Source organism: Natrix helvetica, assembly GCF_964273705.1.
Source record: "Natrix helvetica genome assembly, chromosome: 2".
NCBI classification, from domain to species: Eukaryota; Metazoa; Chordata; class Lepidosauria; order Squamata; family Natricidae; genus Natrix; species Natrix helvetica.
In genome coordinates, this window is record NC_138552.1 from 103,364,819 (window position 1) to 103,391,915 (window position 27,097).

The window sequence follows — 27,097 nt, forward strand, 5'->3', positions numbered from 1 at the left end:
TAGGAAGAGTTGTCTGGCCCTTGGGGAAAGGGTACTTTTTTAATGGATTCAATTCAACATACTGGTTTTGACTTTTAAATACCTTCATGGCATGGGCTGCCTTTTCCCCAATTACATCTGCTCATACCATCAGATCTAGCAGGAAGTATGCTACAATCCCATATGCTATGGAGCTACACATGGCAGGCCCCAGGAGGTGGGATTTTTCCTGCCATGATGCCCACTTAATGGAATATCCCCCACAGTGAAGTTGGTTTCATCCCTGTTGATTTTCCGGAAGTCCTTCAAAACCTGGTTAATGCCATCAGGCCTCTGGACCCCAGGATACCAGCAAAGTACTGAGGTTTCTCCATGGTGATTGACATTTGGTGGTCTCTTGTAAAATATTCTTGAATAGCTTTTTATGTGTCATTGTTTTATTATGTGGTGTTCAGATTTTTTTTTTTTTTTTTGCGACATGGGCTACTATATAAAGTTCAGAATGAATGAATGAATTGCCTCAGGTCATTGTATGAAGTAGGTGACGAAGATTTAAATCTTGCGAATAAATAGTTAAATAAATATTCCTGGTTTGGAAATGTTATACTATAGTGCAAAGGATAACTGGGAAAAGAAAACAGTAATTTTTTTTGTTTTTGAAAATACAATTTTCAGCTATTATATTCCCAACTATTTGCATCTAGCACAACGGAATCCTTTTAAATGAGTAAAGTTTCTTCGGCTTTTTAATATTCCCACACAACAGTGCAATTTAAACAGACCTTTAATATTGGTACATTTGAAAGTCAAATCTCAATGCATAAGAGGAGCATAGAGACTACAGTTCTGGAAGTTTTCTCCCAGTTTGGACACCAGGAGGACACAGAGGAGGAACATGCAATCACAGAACAATGATCAAACTCTAAATACATTGTGAGGTTTGGTCCAAAAACAAAAAAAACAACAAAAAACATTGAAACATAATTAATCCAATTACTGCAAACACAGCTTCTCTGAGTAAAGTTAGATATTGCATTTGTAGTGTAGGTTGTGCTTTTCCTTCAGCGAACCAGTGGGGCCTGCTTGAGCGAAATCAGCACTGAGCGCATGCGGGACACATCTTTCGCCTGCTTGCTCGACTTGGGGTTAAAGTCACAGAGCCGAGCCACACGTTCCCACTCGGTGCCAGGAGATGAGTCATCAACATCATTCACAAAGACTTCTTCAGCTGCCCTAGAAATAATGCAACACCATGTTTCATTTCAACGAAATAGGACTCCCACCCATTTTCCCATGAGTTGCTTCCCAATTATTTGTAAAATCGTCAACACCATCACTCAAAGTAGGGTCAAATTTCCAAACCACTTTTTAGACCTTCAATAGCAGAGCATGTGTAATCCATGCAGAAGGTTCCAGGTGCAATCTGGAGCATTTCCATACAGGGCACAAAAAAAGGAGAGAGATTCCAATCTGAAACTTCGGAGAGCTATTAGGACTCAGATCTGATAACTAGGTTTGAAGGATCACCAACTGATTCTATATAAGGCCATCACCAATGATCCTATGGATAGCAGTAGAAGTAATCAGATTGGAATTCAGTTGCCTTAGTAGCGATTTTCAATTTTTACAAACTATAACATGAAACTGGAACACAATGTTCAATGCTGCGGAGAAATAGCAGAAATTAACACGAAAGAAAAGAAGTCATAGCCCTTATGCTTGAAAATGCTATGGACCTAAAGGCTGGAGCAAGGAAGACTGAAGGAGAAAGGCCAAGGAGAAATCTGCTTCATATCATCTGCACTCGTGTGCACATTTTGTGCTTAGTGACATCACCACAAGTATTGTCCCTTCAATACTAACATTCTGCTACCTTGCTGACAAATAGGAACATTATTTTCTGGAACTAATAGAAGCAGACCGTGAGCTCTGAACACAAGCAAATGCAATAAAGCAGACCTACTTATGGGGAAGGGAAAAGGAAGAAAACTACTCCCACAGAGTAGGGGGGGGGGGGAAGCAATGAGATGAACTTATGATGTTCAGCACTGATCACAAGTATGGTTGTATTTTACAAACACCACTGATGACAAGGGTCACTACAACACTGCTATTTCATGGGACAAGACACTTAAGGGGCAGTGAAGAGTTTACTTAACTGTTCTAGGCTGTAGCAAGGATGGTTTATGTTTGTGCTTTAAAGGTGAAGAGAAACAAAAAGGAGAGTTTAAGTCAGATATAGAAAAATGAAAATGAGCATAATGCAGATGGCAAGTAAAGCTGGCCAGACATGCACTTTGCAGCACTACCAACATTCAGGAACAGGTGCCTCCAAATTTCTTTTATGGCAGCTGCACTACAGGCATTCTTCTCCCCCCCCCCCCCCAACCAGTTACAGGAAACAGCCTTTCTGCCTGAACTTTGACTGCAAAAATCAAAGGCGGGCACCACCTGTTCGTCCAGCATTTCACAAGTCAAGGGGTTTCCTAAGTCATCTGCCAAACTTCTATAGCATTGGGAAAAAGTTTTGGCACTAAATTCAGAATAGAAACAGGCATGAAATATCCATCGGCCTTCTCAAGGACTGCCATGCAACTCTTCCGGATTACACAACAAATCTGAAAATATTGCAGGCAATTAAGGAAATATAAACCTTGGTGAGGAACACAGGGCCCAGCTCCAAAGCAGTTTGATTACTATTTCTTTTTCCTCAATTCCTGACATACTCCATTTAACTACAAACTTGCTGTGTACAGATGAACAGTGACTTCCCCTTCTGAACTTGCCATTAATGGGGTTTTCAAGCAGGAAGAAGGAAAAAATGTGTTGCAAATTGCTCATACCTCTTTCTCTTGGTTCTCTTTTGAAAGACAATTACTCTATCAACACATGTATTATACTATTCTGTTTTGTCCATCTGAACTAGCCCCAGCAAACATAAGTATCACAATTCTAGCATGTGCATTGAGGAAAGAAGGCATTTGATTCTGAACAACAAACATCCAGAAATAGATAAGAAGCACCTTTTATTTAAACTTTTGAGAGTATAGAACTGGAATATGAATAGAGAAACAGAAAAAGTTATCCCACTTATTCTGAAACAAGAGTTTATTTTTACATATGAAAGTGGTATATCTAAATTTTACCTACAATTACTAGAGCTAAACTCTCTAGCAATATTTTATGACTCTGAATGAATCCTCCCATTCTATATTTTATAGGGAAGTTATACAAAACTTTTTCTCATTTGTTTCTATTTCTTGTTAACCACTACAGTAATTTTACACCTAGTATAGCTACAAAGGAGCTGCTTAAATAGCTTTTATTATTTTATATGCTTGGGTAACATAACCCTAAACAGCAAAATATGTAAAAAGTACAAGAGAAGAGTATTCAGCTGTGAGAAAACAATTGAGTGTTTTCAGTTATTAAATATCACCTAATTTAGTTCCTCAAAATTCAACTCTGCATGCTAAGTAATTCAATTTTCAATATAGAATGAAACTTAAGACAGGTTTGCTTATTACAAAATTAATGAAACCAAACACTGATTTGAAAAAGTTCAATTTACTATTCAATTATTTCACCTATTCCAGCATTATCTATTAATTTTAATATTTTTACGATCAATTATTATTCCAGATATACTCTCTACTGCATAACTCAAAACCATGAGTTATCTAAGGTTTCCAGCATTTGCTACATAGTAATAATACTTTTAATACTATATTCAAAACCCAACAAGAAGTGACAAGGAAACTATGGAATCTATTTCCTTAACATTGGAAAACTGTCTTTCCTTACAATTTTATTTGAAACTTCCACCATTCTTTGATTAAAAGCACCTAAATTATTCAGTGATTACATGGCCAGAAGTCAAATGACATTCTTTGATACTATTATTATTGCCTATTTTAACTGCATGTATTATTATAGAAATTGTCCATTCCTGCTCTCCCTCCCAAAGACAGATGTCTTCTTCCTATTTTGCTCTATAACAAGGTATGTCTCTCTCCTGAGGGGTACTTTGATCATAATAACTCTCAAAAGATTAAAAATGTTAAGTAAAACAGATGGATCAGAATATAACCAGTAGTTAGGCAACATACACATAACCGATCACGTCAGCGAAGGGTTGTTTGTAGAAAGCTTCATCTGCCACCCTAGATGGCAAGTAGTCCACAGAAGAGGCAAGCAGACAGAAGACAAAGAGAAAAGAATAAGCAAAAGGAAACATAGCCAAGTAGAATTAAATTTCAAGTGATTAGCATGCAGATTAATCTGATCCTATAAATACTTAGAAATTGTAAGTGAAGGGGAAAAAAACATGTAAGAAATATGTGTTAAGAAATAAACCACACAGATAAGAAACAACTTAGCTCAATTAAGATAAGTTAGTCCCTTGCAGACAATCAAACATCCTGATTGCTCTCTGTAGATCTTCAGGCATTGTTTTGCACAATAAAATTTCAAACTATGGGTATCTTGGTAAACTAGGTTACAAACAACAGCTAACAAAGGCAACTTAACTTGCAACAGCTTTTTTATGTGAGAAAGGGGAGATCTGCTCTACAGAGCGAGCATTTATAAATCTTTGAACCAGCAAGTGGCTATGTAGTAAAGAGGACATTCCATCTGTCATCTCTGCAGTTCATTTTTATCACAAGGCTCAGGAACTATGGTAGAAAAAGGCTAAGAAGCAACTATGACTTCCTGACTGAAAACCACAGTAACTGCTAAAGAAAAACAACCCTATTTATTGAATTGGCTGTAAAGTGAACTGTCAAAACACAGCAACATTTTCAACTGCTTTATTCAGAAATATCAAATACTGATTGCAATAAAAAAAATCTTAACTTCTGTTGTTCGGAACAAGAGACCACCTAATCAGGTGTGTGTGTGTGTGTGTGTGTGTGTGTGTGTGTGTGTTGTATTTGTGCTGATAAATAAAGGGAGACTAGTATAGATCTATTTCAAGCTATTTAGCTCTCATCAGCTAGCCATACCCTTACTGGGATTTGAACCTGGGCTGTATTACATATTAGGCAGGAGTCTTAGCCACTAAGCCACAGGCTCTCCTCCTTATCAGCTGAGCCAAGGAAATAGGTATGTATTTGTGTTACAACCCCTGGTATGCCCAAATATGGGAGGGAGCTCACTACTCCCCTTTCTGTCCTTCGGCTCATTACAGAAAACCATCCAGGCAGAAAACCATATTTTTATTTTTAATGTTGCCTTTGTTATGTTTGTACATACATACATACAAAGTGTGTATGTATATATATATACATACACACAAACACACACATATTATATAATCATAACAGTCTCTCTCTTTCTCTCTCTCACACACAGATAATACACCTATAACATACACAATCAATCATTTAGTCTTTGGGGAAGGGTTGAGATTGTCTCTATTATGGAAAACAACTGTTCCAGTGGTACTAGCAAAGTCATGGTAATTCTGACTTTACATATACATCTATTAAAAAAAGAGGGGGAATTGGGAAATTGTTATCCTAAGAGTAATGGATTCCTGAAAATTTCTCAGAGAGGTTACCATTTGCCAGTTATAATTAGCATAAAGCCACTATCATGTCAGCAAAAATATTAATAATAAAGATATGCCAAAATCCAGTTACTGATCTTTAACTGTGTCATTTACCTGTTATTTGCTTTCGTTTTCTGTAGCTGCTCATCTTGTCTTGCATACCACTCCTCCAATTCCTTTATTGCTTTTTCCTTCCATTCTGCTTCTTGCTTTCGAGAGTTTGCATCTTTAAAAAGATATACACAGAGACATGTGGTTTATACATAAATATCTAGTCTTTGGAATTAAATAAAGCTAAGATTCTGAACTATTACCGACTAAAACTTAGGGGGGTCATATGACTTTTCTAGGGGATAAAAATCAATGGAAGATAGACAGTTTACCACTTAGATTTTGTGAATAACTATTAATGGCAGTAAGCACAAAGGCTGAAATCAGTTTCAAAATTAATTAGCAGTACAAATATATTAATTCCTTTCTGAAATGTAGCAAAAAATGAAACCAGATCCACCAAACCAACCAATTTCATGTCCTGAACTAACTCTACAAGAATAATGAAATAGTTGGTTGCATATCCTAGTTTCCTGAGACTTTTTTAAAAAAATTCTTGGTTCTATTTTTGAAATATTAATGACTAGTTCTGTCAAAAATTAAATAGGATAAAGAATGCTATGCAAACTAATCAACAGAAAAACATTATACATGTTAGGAAAAAAAAACCACACAAATGAGTTATTTCTAGAATTTGAAATTATTTGGCAAGAACCGTTATTATATATATTCTATGCTTTAACAACAGATTTGTCCTATCTTCTGGGCCTGAACAATACTCTCTACCTAGTGGGCAGGAAGACATAGTCAAAATGGAGTCAACATGCATTCAAGGGAGATGGCAAATGCCTTGCCTATGGTTTGCAATTCAAGGATAATTGACAATATTGCTGCTCCAACAATCCTTACTCAGATGAAAATAAAGTTCCCATTAAGAGTTATGTGAAAATTAGATGCTTACCAAGTTCTTCTAGACGCTCTCGCTGCTCTTCTCTCCATTTGCGAATGCTCTCTGGTTCTGTCTGCAGACGATCAGCTTGAGAAATAGCAGCATAGCAGTCTGTAGGCCCATTGCTCTCCTGATCCAGACAAAGAGGCAGCTATTTTTATAATTGAATAAAATTAAAGTGATGGCACAGACTACCTGCTTCAGACCACCCAAGGCCTCACCCAACCCAGAGACCTCATGCAATTGTGATTCCCCACCCCACCCCGAATCCTGCAACGGCAGGTCTGTGGAGACTCACTTACCTTTCAAAGATTAGCGAGCTGCCTCCTCTCCTGTCTCTGTTTCTTTGCCTGCTCCCAGCGAGAGCAGAAGGAAAAAAGGACGAGCATGACCTGCTCAGCTTCTCTGACTCACTGAAGATGACTGCCACTTCTGGAGCGGCAGGCAGCCTCAGGGAGTCTCTTCCAAAGGCTTCCAGTCTCAGCACGGAAAAGTATTCGGATGGTGACGGGAGGTTTTAGACCAGTGAAATCGCATTGCTTCAAGCCTCCCATTGGTGTGCAAGCACATTTTGTGTGCAGACTAAAACCTTCTGGGTGCCCTAATCTCGTGGGACTTTAGGTACCCATTCTCTGCAAACGCAGATAGGTGCCTGAAGTTGTGTGAGATCATAGTCCCCAGAAGTTTCTAGTCTGCACGCGAAAAGTGTTATTTGCCCCATGGCAAAGAAACAGAAAGGCTGGAGAGAACACAGCTGGCTAGAAGGTAAGTGAGCCTCCACAGCCCTGCCTGTAGAGACCCAACGTGGCAGGATGGGGATAGGGAATGGGCAGGACAAATGCTGGAGTGCCTCTGTGGTCATTTCTAAGGATGAATGACTGCCATGGTGTTGCAACATTCATAACTTGGGGACGTACCGTATGGTTCTTTGAATTATTAGTAGTCTTCAACTTACTTAACAATATAGGGACCGGAAAATTCATCCTTAAGGGGTGCAGTTGTTAAGTGGGACATGTTGTAATTGTGACTTGTGTCCTTTCCTGCCAGTTTTCCTATTGATTTTGCTCACTGGAAGCCAGATGGGAAGATTGCAAGTGGCAATCCTGTGACTGCGCTATGTTGCAATCATAATAAATGTGAGCTAATTGCCAAATGCCCAAATCATGATCATATGACCATGGGGCTGAGATGGTTATTAAGTCACTTTTTTCAGTGCCATGTAACTTTGAACAGTTGCTAAATGAATGGTTGTAAGTCAAGGACTACTTGTATACAGATCTGCTTTCTACTCACATTTGCCATATGACAGGCACTTTAACATTATCACAATTATTTTTACTTTTAATATTTTACTTTAATTGTACAATTTTGATTGATTCCAATTTCATTTAAAATCACAGAAATGCTTCTGATGTTTCCACCAAGACCAATATTTTCCTCCCTACAAAGATCACAGTAAGCAACTTTTACAACATTCAGACTCATAAAATGTAATATGTCAAGGCAAGTATATGAAAATATGGGGGGGGGGACTATTCTTGAACAGTAGCAGAAAAAATAAATAGCTGATATATTAGCTTATATTCTAATGCAGATTGTGTTTGTGATTAATTAAAAAAAACCTTTAGCTACATTTGCATGCTCAACAAAGTAGTAGACCTATATCCACACAGCTTTTCTAACAAAATGCTGTGAAGTCAGCTTACTCGGGTATGGTCAGTTTTGAGACAAACATAGCAAAGAGCCCAAAAAGGGGCAAGTTTATAAATACACAAGAATCTGTTGCAGGTGCAGAACACAGAATAGGTGCATATTTGCAAATTGACAAATAATAAAATGATATGCATATGTGATAATCAAAGTGCCTTGTCAACTTTTTAACTGATTCCCCCTCCCATATCTGTTCCCCACCCCCTGCGCATAGTCCTCGCGTAACTCCTTGCATGTCAGGGAAACAGTAATGGAAGCTTTTAGGAATTCTTACATCTGCATTACCTCTTACTCTTGTACCTATGCCAAGATTCAAAGCTAACAGGGAGTGAGTTGCTGAGATGCAGATGAAGGAAAACTGAGAGAATCTCTTCTGTTTCTCCTACAATAATTAATACCCAGCCTTTTAAATTTTAGAAATCAGTTGACAACTCAGCATTATGTGGGTTTAATATTGAAGTGCCAGAACAGGAGACAAAACTCATTGTCAAGAGTTCAGTTCAATCAGTGGTGACCAGTAAGATCAGTAGAATTTCACTTACCTGATAGATCTCGCCATTCGTCATTCCATCAATTGCATCTGAGGAAGAAGAAATGATCTACATTAACTTTCTTGGCAACAAAAACTTTCTTTAAAAGTAGCAGCATTTAAAAGTATGTAAGAAAGTAAACTAAAGAATGAGGCTTTATTTAGTTATAGTTAAACTAACTTCACCCTCTCAACTGGAAATTGGGAGACTATATAAACTTAAGAGTAAAGACTATAGAAAGCTCACATTTCAAAGCTCTTCTCTTTTAATTATTTACTTGGTGAAGCCATAGTTTTTCAGTCTACCTCTTCCTTTTGTAATATATTTTATAAGATACCAGTTTCAAGGTAAATGTTAAAGCCACTATTATAATAGTTTCAAAACACTTGAAATCCTATAGTACTCATTTCACAAGAAATAAATAATTCACTGAAAAATAATTTCAATGATTAAAAATTGATTATAACAAGAGCAAAGCATAAATTCTATTAGATTAGGAAAATTAAGGACTTCATTCACTTTGGGAGAGATCATAAATACAGACACTCTGTGTTGAGATTGACCTTCCAGAAGGCATTTAAAAGTGATTCTGTCAACTCACTTGGGGCTCCAACAGTAGAAGTGAAGCTTCTAGATGGCTATATATAATTAATGGAATGCACTCCTGTTATTTTGTTTTTTATCTTAATTGTTTTAACTTAAATTGTTTTTAATGGTTATGTTTTATTATATATGCCACCTGGGGTCACTACATGAAATGGAGAGTTATACAAATGTGGCCAATAATACAATAATCCTTATTTTTGCTTCATCCTGATTCAATCTGCTTTCTATGCTACCAGGGTAAAGCCAAAATGAAGCCCAGACAACAAACCCAACACAGTCTATCATCAGTGCAACAAGTCATTGAGTCTAGTTTGTTTTTGCTAGCTGGAACTGAAGAGATAACAATTTGTAATCCAATAGCTCAGAATGTGCAGCAGTTTCAAATGACTCCGTCTTTTTAATGTTAAATTGAGGAAATACAGTATTATTACTCTCAGGTAAATACAGCAATCAGATTGTCTCATGGTGCCAAATAAGTTCGAATTTGTCAAGCTCAAAAGAAAGAAAAGGGCAACAAGAATAACTATTTGATACAAACTATCTGGGAAAAGTTCAAATCAATTTGCAATTTTGCAAGTAGTCAAGAATTGTGAACACTTAGCTCTAAATCCAAAGCCTTCCATTTATATTAAGAAGTATTTCAGACCTTTGCTAAGAGAATTCTAAATATAAATGGGCAAGATGTGCAATCTTATCTGCCGAAAGGGATTTACTCAGATGGCCAAGTCTATCAGCTTCAGCACAGCTAGACTATTATGCCAAATAAAAATACTGAAATATAGAAGAGTTATGACATTGATGCATTTTAATATGCTCCCAAGAACTAAGTGAGAAGGGAAATATATTAGACTCCAATATGAAGACTAGTTCTATTCATGCCGGGTAGGCCCTATGGAAACCATAGATTTTCATTTGCTTTTCTATAATGTCTTTATGTATTCTACAATTCCATTAATTAATTTTCCAGGGCAAGGAGAAAATTAGATTCAGTCTCTACTGTCAGATTACAGCAACTTAAATTTTCAATAGGATGCTGAAATCAGCAACATGGAAGAGAAAGAGTTTGTATGTGTATTTGCTTTATTAAGAAAAGATGTGAAACATATTTTTACATTTCCAGGTTGCCCAATAGGAAAAGAGATTTCACATTCAAATATCAACAGTTGATTAACAGAATATTTTTAATTGCAATTCTCTAAAGAAATGATTTAGTTGAGCTCCACTGTCAGAAAGGATAATTTAGATAATTATTATCTATATAAATAAAAATGTAATGTTTGTTCAAAATCTCAAATCTCCAAAAGTTCTTCACCAATTGCTGAAGTTGGGACAGCTCCGGAATGGAAAGAAAGCGGAAGAGAAAGTGTGCCGAATTGGTGGGGAAATTTTATTATTTGAAAAGAGATTACCCAAAGAAAATCATAACTAAATTAAAATTGAAGACAGAAGAAAATAAGCAGCGAGATTAAGCTACACTAACCTTAGTATGTTATCTTTTCTTAATTTTTCTTTTTACGGATGGAATTTCTGCTAATGTTTCCTATTTTTTAAATTGGATGGGTTAGTTTTTCTTCTACTACTTTTTCTTCTTTATTTTTTTTTGTACTTGTGGATTATAAATTTCTTTTTTCTTTTACAACGCTTGATTGGATTATTTTTCTCTTAAGAATTTTTCTCCGTAAGTTTGGAATATAAAGAGGGATGTAACAGCAGAGAGAGAAAAAAGTAACACTGCCACTTTAAGGCTGGAGGCTTGGAAACATTGTTTTTTCTTTCTTCTCTTTGACCATTGGATTTACACTTCAAGGCATTTGTTTGTTTATTGAGAGATAGTGGGAAGAGCACTGATTGTTTACACAGGTGCTCTTTGGGAGCTCTATCTATCAGTAGCTGGACTGGAGTGAAGACAAAGCCTTGAACTGAAAGATTATAATGAACTTGTCTGAAATATAACAAAAAGCTTTGAAAGCTATAGTGGCAGTGTTTATATGTTGGAAGAATGGCGCAACATGAAAAAAACATTAATATTGCAAATGATTATGTTTTAAATTCAAAAAATGTTAGTAACAACAGAGAAAATTGAGGAGAATGTAGAATGTAGAACGAAGATCAGCAAAAAGAGATGGGAAAATTGAAGACATTTATCAAATGGAGAAAATTGAGGACAGAGTTCCAAAAATTGAAGGAAAAAAGGAGCAAAGAGATAAGAAAATTGTTGATACTGACAGTAAACTGAGCATGGTTGGAAATAGCAAGAGTGGACTATGGAAAGGGGAGACAGATGGACTGGAACGATATCTCAGACCTCAAAGTATAGAAGAAGAAAAGACAGAAAATTTGATGGAAGTAAGGAGAGAAACCTTGACAGAATTATCGGTGATAACCAAAGATAAGTTGATGGAAGGAATAGATGGAGGGTTTCGAGTGTTCATAAAATATGCAATGAGCAACAAGTTGCAAAGAGAAGTCCATATAAGACCTACAAAGAAAACAACCAGAATATTAATGCTACAAATGGCACGAGATATAAAATTGCACTACTTTTGGAAAGACACAGGTTGATGTAATGAAAGTTTATAAAAAAATTAAGCCAAACTTAGTTAAATTTAGAGTATCATGTATAAAATGGTGTGAGAATAGTTATAGCCACATAAATGTGTAATAATGATAACAATGCATATATATATATATACCTATTTCCCTGGCTCAGCTGATAAGGAGGAGAACCTGTGGCTTAGTGGCTAAGACTCCTGCCTAATATGTAATACAGCCCAGGTTCAAATCCCAGTAAGGGTATGGCTAGCTGATGAGAGCTAAATAGCTTGAAATAGATCTATACTGGTCTCCCTTTATTTATCAGCACAAATACAACACACACACACACACACACACACACACACACACACATATATATATATATATACACATATATATACACACACATACATATACACATACACACTAGTTTGATGACATTAAATTTTATACAAACTGCAAATGAGGACTATGAGTGGAAGTTTAAAAGTTTTTGTTATTGTTTCCGGTTCCGGATCCCGACGGGCAGGTATTGCTCGCCCCGCGCACTCCTGGTGGGCTCCCCACTGATCCGGGGGCACAGGATGCCCTGGAGGGGCTCCTGCTGAAGGGGCAGCGTAGCAGGGAATCCCCCGTGTCGGCGGCGGCCGGGGGGGGCTCCCCGCATCACCCTAGGCACCGGGAGGCAAGAGGGGAGGCGCCGCGGCGTCTTCGGGATGAGGCAGCTGGAAGAAAGCAAGATCTGAAGGACGCAGCTGCTGTGTGGTGAGGTGGAAACTTTCCCCCGTTCCCTTACTTGGCTGAAATGGAAAAAAAAAACTGCCGGCTTTTTAAAACTGACTTTCAACCTGTCTTGGAGAAGCATGACTGGAGGGAGGGGGATTTCCCCCCCCCTTGGACAAGCGGCTTTAAACGGTTTTGCTCTCTGCCCCCAGAGGAGGAGGTGGGGGGGGGGAGCCATGCAACGAAATCACGCTCATAGCAAAGGCAGATTTTGGACTGCATTTGTGTAAATGAGGTGATGATCTGAAAACTTTGAAAACTTTTGGATTTTGCCTCCTGATCCCAGACCTGGCAGAGCAAGATGGCACACTTCCGTTGTCTTCATGGACACTGAAACGTGACTCCACCCATAGAAACTTCAGGCATTTTGTCTTTGTCTCCATGGCACTCAGATAAATCTCTTGTTACATTGGACTCTGGGCTTGGAACAAAGGACTTTACTACTTTATTGCCAGGAGCTGAATATAGAAAAGGTTCCTATCTGCTTGGACTCTCTGCCTCGTAACCTCCTCGGCGGTTCTCCTCCCTAATTCTTTCCTCTCTGTATTGACATTGTTATCTCTCTGCTCACTATAATGTCACCCAAAAGACAACCCCCGGGGAAGCCGGGTTTTGCAGTCTCTGCCCCGACATCCTCAGCGTCCAGCCCCAGCGGACAACAGACTTTAACCTCCTTGCTTCAACCCAAGCCTTCTGAGGTGGACTTCCAGCAGATGTTTCAACAGATCTTAAAGGGACAGGAAGACTTAAAAAATCAATTCAAGGAGATGAATGAGCAGCTTAGAGAGAACCAAGACCGGGCGATTAATAACTCACAGAGACTGGATCTTTTGGAGGAAGAGATGGCTGAGATGAGGGGGGAGGTAGGGGGGGTGCAGAAAGGGAACAAAGAGTTAGAGAACCACCAGATTAAAATGGAATTTGAAAGAATGTCCTTTTTCCTTAGGTTTCAAAATGTGATCGAGGCAGATGATGAAGATTTAAGGGACATTATGATAAACCTTTTGGCTGAATACATTAAAAAAGACAAACAACAGATGGGGTGGGACATGGACCTGGTTTATAGAGTAAACTTAGCATACGCTAGAACACATAATGTTCCAAGGGAGGTACACATTAAATTCCTTAAAAAGACTACAAGAGATGAGATTCTGAGTGCACAAAGGGGGCAAGCATTAAAATACCAGGATAGAGAAATAACCATTCTGAAACAGATCCCTAAGAAAGTGAGAGAGAGAAGAAAAAACTATTCGCTATTAGCGAAGAAATTATACCAGAAAGGGGTGTGGTTCAGATGGCTGATGCCTGAAGGTATGCTAATTTTCTGGGAGGACACAAGAGTTAGAATCAACACAACCATAGAGGCTCAGGCCTTTATGGAAAAAAATTAAGCCCTCCTAGATAAACCTGATGATACTACACCAGACACCCAGGACACGGGAGGGGCCGGAGCTCTGCTGGCGGGGGGAGAAGGGGCAACATCGAGAAAACTCAGATCACAAAAATAAACAAGAAAATCTGTTCGATGTAAATTGATTGAAATTATTTGAAGATAAAAGTTTATATGCTGACAGAATACCATTGACTTGTAATATAATCTAATGTATTAATAAATGAAATGTATGAGTACGGGGGGAGGGACCACCTCCTGCATATTGTAACTGCCAAAATTTGTAACTTATTCCACTACCCCTTTCCTTGTCTATTTTTCTTAAAAACCAATAAAATTTTGTTTTAAAAAAAGTTTTTGTTATTAAATATAACCAATTTTTATTTAGAATGTTATAAAGATGTAGTGTCACTGGATGATTTTAGGAGGATTTAATGGAATGCCATTTTATAGTTTTACTTCAAATTTAGAATATTTCATACAAAAGGATGTAAAAGCAATTGAGAGTCAAATGCATGTTTAATAGTTATAATAACTTTTTATATAACATACTGGATTGATGATATGACAATGATAATAATGTATACATATATATCAGATTGATAATTTGTGATTTTATATACAATTGAAAGTGAGGACTATGGAAATGATGCACAAAATTTTTGCAACCAAACAATATGCTGTACGTGATTGAAGAAGGTTCTATGTGTTATGTGTTGTCTGTCTGTCTGTCCAAAAAAGAAAATTGTTCTTTTTTGAGAGAGAGAGAGAGAGAGAGAGAAAGAGAGAGAGAGAGAGAGAGAGAGAGAGAGAGAGAGAGGGAGGGAGAGAGAGGGAAGGAAAAAGAACAAGAAATGATATTCAACAATTTTTGGGTTCGCGGAAATATCACCCCAAGAAAATATAAATTATGAGCTGGAACAGACACCTGCAGCAATAGAGAGGAGAGGAAATGAGAGGAAAAGGAGGGAAGGAAGAGAGAGGTGAGGAGAGGAAGATGGAAGGGAGAGGGAGAGAAGGTAGGAAGGGGAAGAGGTAGAGAGAAGTAGGGGAGAGGTAAGGGTAGAAGGGAGGGAAAGGAGAGGAGAGGAGGAAAGAAGAAAGTAGAGAAGGGAGGGAGGGAGGGAGAAGAGAGAAGGGAAGGAAGATAGAGAGGAGGAGGAGAAGATGGAAGGGAGAAGGAGAGAGGGTAGGCAGGGGAAGAGGAAGAGAGGAGGAGGTGAGAGGTAAGGGAAGAAGGAAGGGAAAGGAGGAAGGAAGGAAGTAGAGAAGGGAGGGAGAAAAGAAAGGGAAAGGAAGGTGGTGTCAAAACAGGCAAGGGATGGTAAACAAAGCAACCCAAATGGAATAGTATCTCTATAAATGGAATGACAAATGTATAAGAACCATGAATGTAAAAAAAAAGAATAATAATTATGTGAATGTATACCTATAATTGACTAGAAGTATGACAGAATGCCATAAAATGGAATAAATCAATGTTTGTAAGGAGGAAGAATTCAATAAAAGAAAGAGTTTGAAAAAGAGGAGGCAAGTTAAAAATTCCAGAAGTCTACTATTGCATGCCTATGGGAAAGACATTTAGGCAGTGGCTTAAAATGTTACTAGGGTAACTAGATTCTGAGCTCTCCTGCTCCCTGGTCACATGACCCAGGACATAAATATGATTAATGATTGGAAAAATATCAGAAGCCATCATCTACATGGTTTCTCATTTTTTATTTCTATTAATTTTCTATCCATTATTTTATTTGCTCTGAATATTTAACCAAGGAAACATCTAGGATGCTACAATACATGAATACCCTATTACATTCCAAACAAAGAAGAAAATGGAAAAATATATAGCTAAGAATGACAATTTAATGATTATAAAATCAAACCCACAAATCTCTCTAGATGGTTTAAATTAACAAAACAAAAAATAAAACTTCTATGTTCTTTCAATACCAATAACTCCTCCTTACAGCACATATGCTATCACTCAAGTTTTTTAAAAATAAAAACACTCTCCCTACACTGGCAAAATGGAAACCAGGTAATGCATGCACCCAGAAACTAAAAAAGACCTTTGTTTCACCAAACATTGATTGTAATTATCTGCACAGTCCCTCAGCTCAAATCCCAAAGACAAGCTATAGCCGCAAGTATATGCTGCTCTGTTCAGCCCCAAAGTAATGTCTCCTTGCATTTGTCACAGAACTGCAACCAATATGCTCAGGATTCCACAGCAGGCCATTAAATGAATATATCACATTTTATTATGTTCAAAAATGTAGACCTTGTTTCCTTAAACAAACCTAACTCTAAATCCAGGTAAAATATATCCCATAGAACGTGAACATTTTTTGTAATAAAGCCAATCTATTTTTTCACAAAAGCATACTATATTTCATAAGCTCTGCAAATTATCCTTCAACATGTATGTAGAAAGTGACTTTGTGTATGTAAACAAGCAAACAAAAATCTTTATTTTAAACTAAACTCATTTCTAAAGCTTTTGGCCAAGCATTCTAGAACAGCTACTATTTATTAGCAAATACGTAATGGATTCTGTCACATATAGCAAATGCAAGGAAAAACTCAAGCTGGTTTACATTATCAGAAACAAACAAATGAACAGCAAGGCCATTTGTTCAAGACTTTATATCAAATAAACACTGAATTTATGAAGTAAACTTAGACCATACTTTTCTACTAAACCAAATTAAGATCAAGCTATTTTTAATTTATTCAAATACCCAATTGTGTTCAAGCTTGATTTTTTTTCAATTTTCTGCCTAAATCCACTTGTTCCTCTTTATTTTTCCTGTGAATTTAAATTGCTGTTGGGCAAACAAATATGAGAGCAGTTGAGGAAATAAAACCCATCCTTACGCATTATAAAACAACATGTACTGAACAATTCTGATTTTTCTCTCATTCCCTACAGCAAGGACAGCACAATAATTCAGCCATTAAGATGCTGGGCTTGCTGGCTGAAAAGCTGCAGCCCAGGTTTGAGACCCAATCTCCACACAATGGTGTTAGCTCCCATCCTCGCTCCAACTCCTGCCTATCTAACAGTCAAAACATGCAAATGTGAGTAGGTAAATAGGTGTCACTCCTGTGGGAAAGTAACAGTGCTCCGTGACATTAAGGTGGCCACATAACTGTGGAAATGTCTTCCAACAGTGCTGGCTCAATAGCTTTGACATGGTTTCTGATGCTCCGGTACATTCCAGTTTGGGCACTCATTGCTGAAAAGGTCCACCATCACTGGAATAGGGGATCAAACCATAGCCAAAAATGCAGTCTATGCTCTCAAGCTGGAATCATATAGATGCAAAACAGATCCATTTCTATAATTCATTTCATACTAATCAAATATAGAGTGAATGAGAATCATGTTTAAGAGGGAGAGAAGAAGGAAACAATTTGTTTTTCTTTGTGTTATAAAATCAGAAGTGCTTAGTTGAAATGTACTCATTAAGGAGGCATTGATCTGTCTTGATTAGGGACAAAACAATAAGTTTATAAAAGATTAAAAACCTTTTTTTTGCTGACAATAAACAAAAAGGATTTGCTTATTAAAACATATTAAACATGGGAAGAACAGAATGCTTATATAATTCTAAAGGGAAAAATGATAAAAGTTTGTAACTGCTATAAAGATCAGAAGCCACTTAACTTTTTCTTTCTTCCTCTTTATTTCTATCCTTTTTGTCCAAAACCTATTGTCTATAACAAATCTAATATATATCATCCAAGTTAATGGTGGTGATGATGTCCCTTTAATGTTTGATATTTCAGATTTAGTATGTTGTTTAAAAAAACACCAAAGGAAATGGTGAGTGCTATACTTAAAAGTTTCTTACTAAGTATATAGTGTGAAAAGACACGTAAGCAGCTTAGAATATAAACTGAGAAGACCTACTTCCATAATGTTATTTTCCTAAATGGGCTTTATGTTTAAATAAACAATTATATTCTGCCCAGTTCAGACTCGATGCAACTAATATATATATATATTTAAAAATCAATAAAATAGAAACATAAATATTTCAACAGTTATATAACTATATAGTTTAAAAAAGGAACTATATAGCATATGAGGATTAGACACAATACTGCTTATGCTGTTTTAAAGGGCCAGCTCTCTGTTGCTTTGTGGAATAATAGAATTATACTGTAGCGGCCACATAGATTTCAGGGACAGCAAATTCCACAAGGAACGAGGCTGCTACTGAAAAAGGCTGATTTCAGGTCCATTTGCCCTTGAAGTGTTGAGGAGGAATCCAGAGCAATCCCTCATGAACTACTCAAACAGGATGAGTCGATGCTGGAAGAAGCATAATTAGTTCGGTCTTAAGTAGGAATTATAAGCAATGACCAGCCTCTTGAACGCTATCTAGAAACAAATAAATATTGGGCACTGATAGGAACCACAATCATTGGGAGGACGAGCACCCCAATAATCCGAAGTGAATTATGAGGCAGGCAGAAGAGGGGTGGAAAAATATGAAGCGCAGGCGTAGATGCCCAGATTAGGGGGGAAAAATACTGAAGGGGAAGTTTGAATTCTGCTCCGAGGCCAGTTTCCTTTACCGTGGCTCGTTTTATTTGCCATTCGACCCTGGATTTTCCCTACAACCTATTAGGAGGGGTGAGGTAACCCGCCTCAGGCAGCAAACTCCCCAATACAGGCTCTCGGGAAGGAAGAGGCAGGAGGAGGGAAAAGGCGCCTGGAACCACAAGGAGCGTGTCGGCCTAAGGCTGCAATGGCTTCAAAAGTTACACGAACTGGCTTAGGTTTTTTTTTTGGGGGGGGGCGTCTAATTGGGGGGGTTGTGTCTGAAATACGCACATTTTTTTCACAAGTTTTTTAATTGGAGGGGGGGGCTACCCGGTATTACAAGGCGTCTTCATAGGTTTGCTATGGCATAGATTCCCTTCGGGTCAGCCTTAAACGGGGGAGGGGGGGGAAGCAGCTCTAACCATTAGACCGTTCTACCTCCCTTTCCCTCTCGAGAGCTATCGAACATCTAGGTTGGGTCGCTGGGGGGGGGCTCGACCGCGAAGCTTCCATTTCTCCCCCCCCTCCCTTTCTCTCCCCCCACCTCAAGGCCGACAGTTCACGCGCGCGCCGGCTGTCACGTGACCGACTCCCTATCTTCCCCCCCCCCTTCCTCCGCACGTGCCACTTCTCCCCCCCCTCCCCGCGCGCGCCCTGTCCTCGGCGGGCCTTTCCTAACCTGCGGTCAGCGCGTCTTCGTCTTGCATCCCGACGGGCAGCTCGCCATTTTCCAGGATACTGTAGCCCTCGTCGTTCTCGATGCCCGCGATTTCATTCTCCTGCTGGGCCAGGAAGGCGGCGGCTGGGTCTTCTTCGCCGCCAACCCCCAGTGCCCCGTTTCCCGCCACTGGCTGAGGGGCGCCGAAGAGATCGAACTCGGCCATCGAGCGAAAAAGATGGGGGAGGAGCCAACCGAAGCGACGGTCCCAACTGGGACGAGCGGCCAAAAAAAAAAAGAGGAAAGCACAAACCCGCCGGAGGCAACCGTTTAACGGATAGCAAGTACTATTTCCGGCTTCCTGTAGCTAATCGTCCAGCAGTCAGCAGCCTTTTTCTCCTTTCCTTCCTCCACCCCACCCCCATCCCGGGAAAGCTCCTAGAGTGATGGCCCAAATCCACCAACCAACCGAAGGGAGAGAAAGGCATAAGCCAATTAGAAAGCCTAGAAGGCGGGATTGTGCACACGTGACTTCTCATTCGCCCGTGCACTCTGAGGGCGGGGAGGAGGGAGCTTCTGTCTCTCTTCCCCCTCCCCCCTCCCCGTAAAGCGGACTTCCCGCTTGTCATTGAGGCAAAAAACGGATTTATAACATGAATGGTCTACGGTACATTCAATGAAAGGAAGAGCGCCCAGAGTTGGCTTCAAAAGGAAACGCTCCTTTACGCACCTTTCTCTGAAAAGGGGTCCTAGTAACTTATTGGCACTTAAATCGCTAAGCAATTGTGGCTTTGCTGTCACTTTCTGCTGTAACAGAAAGAACGAGTACTACTACAAGGAAAAGGTTTTTTATCCTCTCTGGCCAGTCAGTCAGTCAGTTTATTACAGACAAGTATTAGGAGTTGTCTGAGTACTTCTAAATCGATTTTAAGAGAGAAGAAAATTTGAGACAAACTTAAAATACATCTGTAAAACTGGCTAGAATCTGTGAAGTCTAAAAGGAATATATGGGTTGTATGGTATCTGAATTTACATAAAGTGTGATTACAATTCAAATTGCAAAAATGTGTCTTAAAATTTATATAAAGCCAGATAATTTTAAAATGACAACTAAAATACCTAAAATCACATACAATGCCTCTGTAGCAGTAACTTGGCCCATTAAGGGTCTGGCGGATCTTACATGTTTCTACGTAACTTAGTCACACAGCTCTATTATAAATGGCAGTTCTGGCCAGTTTATTGTTAAATGTCTATGGAGATTCTCAGTTATCCAGGTCACAGCTTGTCCCAAAGGTGCTTTTTCAAGAGGCAACTGGGCTTTCTGGTTTTTCTTTGAAGATGTTTCGCTTCTCATCCAAGAAGCGAAACATCAGAGCTAAAGAAGCTTCTTGGATAAGAAGTGAAACATCATCAAAGAAAAACCAGAAAGTCCAGTTGCTTCTTGAAAAAGCACCTTTGGAATCTGGCCAGTTTGTTTTTCATGACAAGCAGAAAGGTTAACTTTTTTTGCAACAGGACTTAGGCACTTCAAATACTACAAAATCTGTAGAGATATTCCTTGTAAAGCTTAGTCTAATGAAAAGGTTCATACAGAGGAAATTGTTTTCTAGTTCTCTGGAATACAGTTCAAAACTTGGTAATGTCAGAATATTAAAAAGTTGCCTTTGTACTCAGATACTGAATACACTTGGTTTGCTTTATATTGATTTAGAAAGCCCTTTGTTTGTTCTGAATCCATTTGTAACTGCAGGAACCATTTGTATAATTTTTAAAGTTATAACTTATCAACTTATCTTCCTAGACCAGAAAGATCTTCCCTTTTAGTGCAAATTAATATTTTAAATTATGTATAGCAAAACATAATTGCTGTTTAAGTTGGATATCAAAGCAGGTGATAGTTCTTGATTGGCCTTTTCTGGACTTGGAAGCTAAACAACTTTGGATACCTTTAGTTCTTGAATGGGAACCTATGAGGGAATTCCAGGGCTATAGGCTAGATTGGAAGGCTGATATATATTGCCATCACTCTAACCTACCCCTCCCAGCAGTACACAATATCACACTGGCTAGCCCTTCTTAGCATTTTCCTTCAGTTATCATTTCATTATAATATATCCCCTATCTGTTATAAAACAGTCACTTTCTATATTGTTGTATACCAACACGTATTAAAAGCATATAAACGGTAAAAAAGGCAATCCTTTTTGTAGATAATCCTAGAAGATTAATAACCTTTGGGAGTACAGCTCAGAATAACTTCTTAACAAGTTCTTGTAACAAATTTTCATTTCATTTTTCTTCAAAGAAATTCAACTTCAGTTCTCCACTCTATTATCTAGAAATCATTGAGCAATTATTAGTTGAATGACAGAGGTTTCCTATTTTTTTAAGAGCAGAGGTCAATATCTAGCTTTCTTGGACAGTCACAAAGCTAGAATTATTCAACATACTAAGCCACAAGCTACTTAACCAACTTAGTTTTATGTCCAGTATGAATTATGGGGTGAGTAACCATGATTCACGGGGGACAGAGTGGCTCAGTGGCTAAGACACTGAGCTTGTCAATCAGAAAGGTTGGCAGTTTGGAGGTTCGACTCCCTAGCACTTCGTAACGGGTTGAGCTCCCGTTACTTGTCCCAGCTTCTGCCAACCTAGCAGTTCAAAAGCATGTAAAAATGCATGTAGAAATATAGGAACCACTATTGGTGGGAAGGTTCTGTGTGCCTTCAGCGATAAGTCATGCCAGCCACATGACCACGGAGACGTCTTCAGACAGCGCTGGCTCTTCGGCTTTGAAATGGAGATGAGCACTGCCCCCTAGAGTCAGGAATGACTAGCACAAATGTGCGAGGGGAACCTTTACCTTTACTTTAGCCATGATTCAATTAATAGTGTTATTTGGACATAGCCATTGTGTAAAAAGACTTCACATACACACACACACACACACACACACACACACACACACACACTGTGGCCTACATTAAAATGCAGTTCTCTCTACTTTGCTTTCACACTAAGCTGCATTTTTTAAAGTGATTTTGGAAGGAAAGGAGAGGAAGGATCACTTATCTTACATAACTACACAAGGAATTTGGTGAAACATAACTTATGCTCTTTAGATATATCTATTGATTTACAAACTTATTTGTCTACTCTGCTATTACCTGAGGACCAACTAAATGCTACTGTCAAATAATTATTTTACTGCAACAATAGCAACAACTTTAATTCCAAGTGTCTCTTCTTGAAAAAAATGGCTCCTTTATTCTCCAAATCCTCTTCGTGGAAGACAATTACTATGAACCAATTGTTTTCCTTTCGTTGGTTGCAAAGGTAATATGTGCTGGAAAAGAGATTTCTAGATAAAGAAAATTGACCTCAGGTTTTACTGTTATTTAAAAATACTGTATATATTTTGTAACAAAGATAGAATTGAGAGCGGGACATAACCGAGGATGAAAAATGAATAGCTTTTTAAATGCTGCTGAATTCAGCTCTCAGGATTTCTTAACCAAGGGCAATGTTGGTTGGGACCCTGGAAGCTGCATAGCTCAACAATATATGAATAGCTAAATGTTTCCCACTGTTGGTTTTTATTATTTTTGTGAAAAGCTCTGCTAACCCCTAACATTACATTCTTTTAAATCCTTGTTAGGAAAAGAGACGATGGTCTTTTTATTTCCATACAGAACATAGGAGTCTTAGCGCTTGAGAATATGAAAATCTAAGGGACAAGATCTTTAGAAGTTAACTATTATTGCTTTTGAATCTGTAACAAAATAGTGAAGAATGTTTCTGGATTAGAAGTTGCCACTGCAACAAGTCCAAAATCTTAGGATTCTTCCCAAAGGTTAGGGCATAAAAAGGGGCACGGGTTACTGCTGTGCAATTTCACATAGTCAGGGTTTTAGATGAACATTGCAATGCTTTGCTTGCTAGGCTGCAGTTGTAGGTCAAGCAAGAAGCCTGGTCTTTTGTGTCCAAACAAACTGGTATCTAGGTTTTTATCCACTGTTTTAAAATATGTTTAAATGTTTAACATAAAAATCACAGAACGAAACATTAACTACTACATTAGTATTGCATATTATCTCTAGCTGATTATTTTGTGCCTCTAATCCTGGATAAGTGCCATATCCCCCTCCTATAATCTCATCCTAATTACGTACATGATAAAGGGACAAAAGGAAGTGTCCGTCTATGTATCTGTAAACTGCATTTCAGTCATTCTTTATTGCTACAGGTTGTTTCATTTTGGTTTCACAAATTAATTGACTACAGTTTTTTGGAGGACCTTACACGGCAACTTAGCCATGCAGCAAGCAGGACAATCAAGAGCTTCTGGAGGCTCAGCTAAAGTCCTCCATTCCCCAGTGCTTTGGTCTAACATATATGCTTGCCGATTGATAGAATACTCCTCTGGACGTTTGTCACCTGGACAAATAAGTCCACCACATACAAACACTTTGTTATTCCCAATAGAACACACTGCATGTGACAGATCCAAACTATAGTTATGTGGCAGCAGAGGCACAAGGCTTGCGGTTTTGTTAACTTTAATCTTCTGCAGATTTATTTCCATGCTCTCTTTGTGGCTCTGTATACTCAAAATGTTCTCATGTGGAAAAGACAACAAGGGCTTATGGTTGAACTGAATGGGAAAAGTGATATACTGGACCACATTCCGGGTCTCTGTGTCAAAGCAGTCCAGCACACCTACTCGTGAGAAGCGCCCATTTACCAGACATCTCCCTGTCACAATGTAAATAGTCTTGTCTCCCTTGGTGATCAGTGCAGTTGCATCCATAGGTATACTCATCTTCCCAGCAAGAGTCCATTTCTCTTTGCCTTCATCGTACTTGTAGATACTGGAAATGTACCTTCTTGGGGCTGTGCTACCTCCTATAGAGTACACTGCGCCTCCACAAGTCACCATGGTATGGAAAACAAGACCAACTGGCAGATCTGGAAGTTTGATCCATGTGTTGGTATCCATATCATACTTCCAGGCAGTCTTCAGCCCAGAGATCTGCTCAGTAGTTCCTCCAGAGACATAAATGAATTTCCCCAGTGAGGCTGCACTAAGTGCGGCTGCTCTGTAAGGCATTTCTGTGAGTTTCATCCAGATATTTTCTCCAATTACATATGCAAAGACCTCATTGTTGAATTTACCCTGCTCTTTTTGTCCCCCTAAGATTACCACTGAGTCCACTAGTGCCCCCTTCCTTTGTTGAAGCATCAAACTTTGAATATTTCCTTGTTTACGTTCACTCAACACAGCCTCTATCCGGGACAGAGGTCCAGTGTGGTCTGCAAAGAGCAACACTTCCCGACAGGCTGCGAGTAGTGTCTTGGTAGAAACTGCTGTTAAACGTATATAACCAAAGCACTTTTTAAAATGCTTCTCTCTTTCGTTCTTTTTATATTTTATCCACTGAAGGAGAGCGAGAAAGATCTGATCTTCGTTTTGCACGTGAAGATTCTCCTCTTTAAGCAATCTGCTGAAGACATGATAAGGGCATTGCATAAATTCTGATATGCCCTGAGGCCCTACCCAATAATGAAAGTTGTCTCGTGTCCCATCATAGGCAGCATTTCTTATGTCCTTCAGGTCATATGTAGTGGCTATCAGAATGTACTGGAGGCAGTTCTCCATTTTGAGGGACCGGAGGAGAAAATCAGAGCAGTGACTTCTTAAAGTTTGGGAACTGAAGTACTTGGCTCCCTTCAGCAGTTCCTCCACATTCTTCTCTGAAATCACAATCCTCCCAGTGTAGAAATAATCAAGCAATTCCTCCATTAAGGCTGGGCTCATGAATTTCGCATCAATGATAATAAAGAGTTCGTCATCTGCTTTCATATCATTGCTGGATATCAAACTCCTTATATGGGAAGACATAGCTGCTAAGACGTTGAGGTGGGCATAGAAGACAGTCTGGTCCACACTGAGAGCCACATCACAAAATTCCTTGTTCTTTCTTTGTTTGTTAAGGGCCTGTACCATAAAACTGTTGTGGTTCTTTTCTGTAAACTGCATCTTCATGTTTTGAGCTGGGTCAAGGTTGTCTGAAGTTGAGGATGATGGTAAAAGTCTATATTCTCTTGGCTTGAAAACTTCACTCTGAGTGCAGTGGAGTGATGTCAGTAGATGTAGATACCAGGTCACAATTACCTGTGACCTAAACTGAAAACAGACTTTTGAAATTTGTAAAAGGTTCTGCGTAGCATTTGGATAATATAGGAATGTTACTCCAGATCCATTATGGATACACTCACTGTTGCTGGCTTCCTAAAGAAGTTGGGCCTTTTCCTACTCACCATGGCTGTGCAGCTTCAGGAAAACAAGCGCTAACAAGGACAGCAAAGACACTCATTACAGATCAGAGCCTCTTCCTACTTCAAATTTCAATACTGCTCATCTCCAGCTTTGCTACAAAAAGACAAAAACTTCTAATCAGAGGGTAAATTTCTTACATCACCTAGAAAAGTTTTTCTCAGTTTTATATTCTTCAGCATGTTTGGATCACAAACGTCACAATTCCCAGTCATTTTGAATGGAAATGTAATTAATCTGCTTTTCCTTTCCCTAAAGGGTAAACTGGCAGAAAGAGAAATAAAATAAGAAACAAAACAAAGTAAATTGTGAAAACATTGAAGTAATTCAAAGAACTTGGCCACAGAAGTGCTAAATGCAATCCCTGAAGATAATGTTTTGTGCTTGGGAACAATACAGAAGGCTCTCTCACTATGTTTTATTCTGAAATTGTAGCCAGCATTTGAAAATTAGAAGTATAGCTTTTCATCACAATATTCTCAATGTATCAGTTCATTTTAATGATAAAGTATTATGTAGAACCAGGTACGTACTTCTAAATATATTTTTTTCATTTGCAACAGTGATGAATTTAACCATTTATAGCTTCAAAAGATTTGAACCAACCTTTTCAATTATTTATGGAAAACTGGTAATTTTTCAGATTTTCAACATAGGCATAGTACGGTCCTGTTACGTTTATCAGATAATACCTACCACATCAGTTGAAATTTCTGAATACTCAAGAAAAAACACACATAAGCACATTGCACTTGCAGAATCATGGTATTATCTAATCAAGGTATTGATAACTGTCCAGACCTGACTTAATTTGGGAAGAATTATATTGGTGTTCTTCATAAAGTGTTGTTTGGGCTTGGAAACTCAGCCGAGGGAGACCTGTTTAAATATTTTGAAAAAGATCAGCAGGAATTCCAGGGCTATAAGTTAGAATGAGAGGTTTCAAAAAAATCCCAAGGGATAACAGTAAATAATTTATGACACTTTCTACCAGACTGACTCTGGAGAATTTGTATTCACTTCACTTAGTCTAGTACAGATTATTTCTTCACAAGTCACCCAAAAATTGTTTTCCTGTTTCACAGTTGCTAAATTGCTCTTTTCTAAGAACTCTGACTTTGCACTCTGCGGAGTGAACAATGCCCATGCCCAGATCTAAATAACTGCTGACTTGCTTCCTAAATCTCTCAGTAACTTCAATAACCTTTCCCTCCTTAGAATTTGCTTTACCACTTTTTTTTTGTTTTTTTATTACTTCCAGCTCTTTTGCTTCTATTAACCCTGGTGATCTTTAGTTCCCCCAGCTATTTTTCATTCATTCCTTCTAAAACAGAATGTTAGCACAGCCTTGGAACTCTGCTTTTTTACTAGCAGTTAGTCTTAAGACAATTATTTCAGAGCCTTTTTTCTGAGGTACAGTATTTTTACATAAAAACACTAGATTTTAATCCACAGAA

General features: G+C 38.4%; 2 protein-coding genes across 7 annotated transcripts; both read right to left on the reverse strand.

Moving 5' to 3' along the window:
- Positions 1 to 745: 745 nt before the first annotated feature.
- CLTA (clathrin light chain A) lies at positions 746 to 19,741 on the reverse strand. Of its 6 annotated transcripts, none has more exons than XM_081944253.1 (7): positions 19,322 to 19,741; positions 8,786 to 8,823; positions 6,546 to 6,684; positions 5,648 to 5,759; positions 4,089 to 4,142; positions 2,139 to 2,174; positions 746 to 1,212 (listed from the first exon to the last, which is right to left on the reverse strand). In XM_081944253.1, exons 1-7 carry the CDS (start codon positions 19,524 to 19,526, stop codon positions 1,041 to 1,043), a joined length of 756 nt encoding a protein of 251 aa, XP_081800379.1. In that variant the 5' UTR covers positions 19,527 to 19,741; the 3' UTR covers positions 746 to 1,040. The 6 variants fall into 6 exon arrangements, with proteins under 6 accessions (XP_081800379.1, XP_081800380.1, XP_081800381.1 ...); XM_081944254.1 differs by having other exon boundaries at positions 6,546 to 6,663; positions 19,322 to 19,738; XM_081944255.1 differs by lacking the exon at positions 2,139 to 2,174.
- Positions 19,742 to 23,439: 3,698 nt separating this feature from the next.
- Positions 23,440 to 25,349, reverse strand: CCIN (calicin; the record flags this gene model as incomplete). Its single annotated transcript, XM_081944977.1, has 1 exon — positions 23,440 to 25,349. One exon carries the CDS (start codon positions 25,347 to 25,349, stop codon positions 23,574 to 23,576), a length of 1,776 nt encoding a protein of 591 aa, XP_081801103.1. The 3' UTR covers positions 23,440 to 23,573.
- Between the last annotated feature and the right edge of the window lie 1,748 nt (positions 25,350 to 27,097).

Excerpts from the sequence above, each read along its gene's own strand:
- CLTA (XM_081944253.1), bottom strand. The coding sequence starts at position 19,526 with ATGGCCGAGTTCGATCTCTTCGGCGCCCCTCAGCCAGTGGCGGGAAAC. Across the intron at positions 8,824-19,321 it reads CGAAGACGCGCTGACCGCAG|ATGCAATTGATGGAATGACG; the intron begins GTTAGGAAAGGC and ends CTTCTTCCTCAG. Across the intron at positions 5,760-6,545 it reads AGAGCGTCTAGAAGAACTTG|ATGCAAACTCTCGAAAGCAA; the intron begins GTAAGCATCTAA and ends ATCTTTTTAAAG.